The sequence below is a fragment of the Penaeus monodon genome, chromosome 2 (genome assembly GCF_015228065.2).
Source record: "Penaeus monodon isolate SGIC_2016 chromosome 2, NSTDA_Pmon_1, whole genome shotgun sequence".
Classification (NCBI taxonomy): domain Eukaryota; kingdom Metazoa; phylum Arthropoda; class Malacostraca; order Decapoda; family Penaeidae; genus Penaeus; species Penaeus monodon.
Window position 1 is genome coordinate 31,575,304 of NC_051387.1, and position 5,000 is coordinate 31,580,303.

General features: G+C 42.2%; 1 protein-coding gene across 1 annotated transcript in view; it reads left to right on the top strand.

The window, feature by feature from the left end:
* LOC119579685 (TWiK family of potassium channels protein 7-like) overlaps window positions 1-998 on the top strand; it is a 1,077-nt gene extending 79 nt beyond the window's left edge. The window contains exon 1 of the mRNA XM_037927599.1: window positions 1-998. This exon is cut by the window's left edge and continues 79 nt beyond it. Coding sequence (XP_037783527.1) covers window positions 317-847 — 531 coding nt within the window. The 5' untranslated portion in view covers window positions 1-316 and the 3' untranslated portion in view covers window positions 848-998.
* The last annotated feature ends 4,002 nt before the right edge of the window (window positions 999-5,000 follow it).

Here is a 5,000-nt window from a genome sequence, read left to right on the forward strand (position 1 = left end):
TATCTCAGAATTTAGTGTATGAAGGATCCCATCGGATTCTCACTGACCCAGAAGTGAGGCAAAGAGAGGTGAGAGCAAAGTGCCCCCCATAGTGGTGAGAGCAGAGAGCCTCCTGGTGTAGCGCAAGCAGCGTGCCTCCCGGTGTGCCTCCCTTGTGATGCCAGGCAGGAGGTGAGGAGGCGGAGGATGGAAGGTAGAGCGAGGATCTCCGGCCGCCATGGTGCCGCCCGGGTCCCGCTGTAGCACGTGCATTCCTCTCACTTGAGCTGTTTTAGAGTAGCGTCCCGCGTAGCCTCCGCACCTCCTCACCACCGCCATGGAGCCCCACCGGAGCGGGGGGGACCTGGCGCCGCTGCAATACAACCAGCGGTCCTCGCGGTCGCTGGGTCGGTGCTCCCTCTGCTGCTCCCGCCTCGCTGCCATGCTTTGCTCCAACGTGGGCGTGTGTGTTCTGGTGCTCCTCTACACTATTGCCGGCGCGTTCGTGTTCACCACAATCGAGGGTGGCGACATGGCCCTCCAGATCGAGCAGAGGCCTCCGCCCCCCCGGGAGTCCGCCGTGATGGATTCCCTGCGGCAGCACGCTCGAGGTCTTCGCCACGAAACGGTGGAGCGCCTGTGGACAATAACGGAATCCCTGAATATCCTTTACCGCGAGAACTGGACCAGGGTGGCCGAACAGGAGCTCATCAAATTCAGCGAGAAGCTCATCACCAGACTGCACGAGGACGAGCCGTCGCCGCAGCCCGCGCCCACCACCGCCCACGCCTCTTACCAGTGGACCTTCGCGGGCTCCTTCCTCTACTCGCTCACTGTCATTACCACGATAGGTGAGTCTGAATGCTAATGTGTCTTTCACGGCCTGCTAACGAGATATTGTTTCAGTAAATGATATCTAATCTTGGTAATTCCTGGGAGTGTCTGCGACGTGTAAGCTAACATTTTCTCAATTACACTTATCGTTTGTTTTGCACAGCTGTTAGGTGGACGTAATAGCTATTGGATTATCCTTAACCTTGTCCATTCATTACCCTAATATTCCCAGTAAGCGTAGTTATCATTCCTGCTAAAAAAAAATCTGCAAACGATGTAGTTAAGCTATAAAAAAAAATACATATAAAATATAAAAAAATCGTTATCAAAATCCTTTGCCAAGGATGTGTTGTTTAATGAAGCATCACTTTGCACTTGTATAAAGTCCAATGATCACTATTGAACTATACACTAATAATGAAGCATAATTAAATAACACAGAAAATAGGTTTTAGGCACACATAGGGAATGCAGTTAAACACAGAAAATGGATGATGAAAGAATATGAAGGAAGGTGAACAGGGAGGGGAAAATAAATAAAAAATATGTGATTTGTGAATGGGGATCAATGGTAGCCGAAAAGAAAGACTGCATAGTCACAGAAAAAGAGAAATTGGGTGATTTCTATAATGAAAGCTTATATTGCCAGCGTGAGAACGAAGCTTCGGGTTATTGCAAGTGGATGACTCTACATGTATGTAATTTGTAGTTATCTTTTTTTGGAGTTTTTACTTTCTCATTATATCCGTCGTCTCTCACTTTTAATGTCGTTCTTTCTACCTTGTTCTGCTCCTTTCATTTTGCGGTTATTCCTCCCGAAAACAAGCAAAGGTTCGCAAAGCAGCTCGACCGAAAGTTAGGATGAAAGTCCGCGGCATCGCTCTCCTCGCCGCTTTTAGAGCTCGTGGCTTCCTTGCGAAGGGAATCGATTACTGGTTCGCCATCCGTGTGGATTCCATGGAACGCACCCGATGTGTGTTTTATCGTGGAAATAAAGTCCCGCGTAAACAGAAGCTGACACACGCGGCGCACGCACACGCACACACACACACACAACACACACACACACACACACACACACACACACACACACACACACACACACACACACACACACACACACACACACACACACACACACGCATAAACACACACAAACATAAGCACACACACAAACGAACATCCTAAAATAAATGCGAGCAGCACAAAGGAACATGGGCACTCCCACCCAAGGGGCTAAGAACATACGCAGCAAATTGGTTTTCCATCGCGCTTTTGCCGATTGATTCTGAGGTCATTATTCTTGGAATGTGGGAAAACGTGGAAGGGCGTTTCCCTCCCCAAGTTGGCAAATCATCTCCAACCACAAAGCAGCGAGAACCGTCTGACATCACCTGCCTGACGCACCTCTGACGCCTCGCCGATCTCCCCTGGCGGGACCCAGTTTGTTTTGAGTCTCTTCCAACTGTCTTTCTTTATCAGAGGCTGTCTTTGGTCTTGAATTGTTTCCCTCTTGCTCCCGTTCGAGTATTGTCAATTTCCGACCTCTGCTCCCCTTCACTGACCATATGAAAACGTAACAAAATGTGTTGAGTGGCTTCTTTCAACATCATCTCGTGGGACCTTGACGACGTGCAGAAAGGTCGTGAGAAAAGCCACATTGGCCTACAGGGAGGTCGTGAGAGAAAACATGGGTCTCGGGGGAATTTTGAAGATGCAGTGAAGACCAGACCTTCGAATAATCGAGCTTTCCCTGGGCGATTAGGTGTACTCGGTGACCTTTCGAGCTCCAAATCAAGCGTAGATCATTGCTCTCATTCGCGATTCTATATGCTAAAGTGGTTTCTCTGCAGACGAAATTTACATCGAACTAAAGCCATTTTTGAATAAAACCACTTAAAAGGTTTTGCCCTTTTCTTTTATGCTGGCGACGCGAAAGGCAGGAACACTTTTGGCAGAAAGGTACACTACCAAAAAGCAAATGAAATTTCCTGATAATGATGTTCACCTGGAATGACAATGGTGCCAAAAAGACCGCGGAGGTAATTCTCCCTCACATTATTTTAATACAACATGTATGGCACAATGTCGGACTAATTCCAAGTATATTCCGCAATTGCATATGAAATTCTGTTGTCCAGTCAAATTTCCATTACTCGTCGCGGTGAGTTGTGAGAGTCGCACGCAAACCAGAAATTGTACATCCAAGGAGGGACTGGCGAGCATGCGGGAGTGAAATAAATACAGAGTATGAATGGATACAAAGGTAAATATTTCACAAATGTATTAATAGATGATTAAGGAAGAAGGCATAAATAAATAAACTAACAAAAAAAATATGTACTAAGCAAATACATAGAAGAATAAACAGATAGCTAAACATATGGAAACGTTTGAGCGAGTCCTTTGTTCGGAACGGAGTGATGAGAGCTGAAGAACGATGCAATCGGAATGCAAAATGCATCGTAACAAATACATTTTCCTTGCAAACTGATAAAGTTTTATGGGATTGTGGGAGAGCGCGAATTATTCGTGAATATTATGCCTACCATAGTATGCGTTTTACGTAATTTCGTCTGGATAGAGTAATTATGTAGTATTGGCAAAGCTTTTAATTAAAAAGTCCGAGATTTGAGGGCTGCATGGGAGCCTTCGGTAAATGAACTTGATTAGGAAATCTTTGCTGCTGCGGAAAAAAATGTTCGTAAAGGCAAGATTTTTCCTTTTCTATAGAGATCAGCTAGAAATACGGGAACGATAAGAGCAAATAAACAAATATAACCGACAGTTTCTGAATTAAACTAGATTCTGACAGGAGAAAAAAACAAAAGAAAAAAACATACACAAAATATTGCAAGATTTACAATGTCGTCTCCGGATTCCAAAGAGTTGGAAAAGACGAGGGTATTATTAGATGGTCAATATTATCAATAATGCTGCTAGTAGTAAAAGGATAAATAATTGCGAAATTCGTGGCATTTTGGTGTAAGCTATTAACAAGTCTACCCCAACCCGACGATGGGAAAAAAAACTAAATATAAAGGTGTGCAAGTTTGCCTCATAGGTTTTGGTCAAATATATTTTGTGGGGAAAATAAAAGGAATTTGTGTGTGTATAACAGAAAAAAATCACATGCATGTTGTTCATATTGGACTCGTGATTGTGGTTCAAATCGCCATAAATATCTAGTATTTAATTCAGGGAGGTGAGTTTATTATTCATACAGATACTGCAGAATACGAAACATTACCCAGCTGCGGGGGTTTTGTTCGAAAACCAAACGTTGTATGGCAATGTGCACTTAACAAGCGAGTGGCTCTTGTTTGCCAAACAAACCCTAACCATACACGTTAATGCGCAATAATGCATTAGCATCTAATACTAATTAAACTTCCAATTAGATTGTAAAAAATGAATTTACGATTATCAAGTTAGTGACATCCTATTTTAATTGTTTAATATCATCGTAATTAACAACGGTTTCGAGCGAGAGGTAATAACCTTTTCCATAAATTATATTATTATCAAGGATAAGACTATGCCATATATCTCTCTCTCTCGCTCTCTATATATACAAGTGTGTATATGTGTGTGTGTGTGTGTGTGTGTGTGTGTGTGTGTGTGTGTGTGTGTAATATATATATATATATATATATATATATATATATATATATATATATATATATATATATATATATATATATATATATACACACACACATGTGTCTATACTGTATGCATGTATGTATGTATGTATGTATGCATGTATGTATGTATGTATGTATGTATGTATGTATGTATGTATGTTGTACATATACATACATATATATAAATATATATATATATATATATATATATATATATATATATATATATATATATATATATATATATTTTGTTGTGTGTGTGTGTGTGTGTGTGTGTGTGTGTGTGTGTGTGTGTGTGTGTGTGTGTGTGTGTGTGTGTGTGTGTGTGTGTGTGTATACATACATGTATAAATATGTATAAAATCAGTGCAAGTGTACACACCAATTGCCGCATGCGAGTGCGTGAGTGCATCCATTCACACACGCATCGCCCGCGCGCGTATGTGAGCACTTGCACTTATTTACATAATTTTAGGTAAATCGAACCTAGATACGATGAAGTTCCTTCGGCAAGTAACTTCACCTCGATTGCCTACCTAG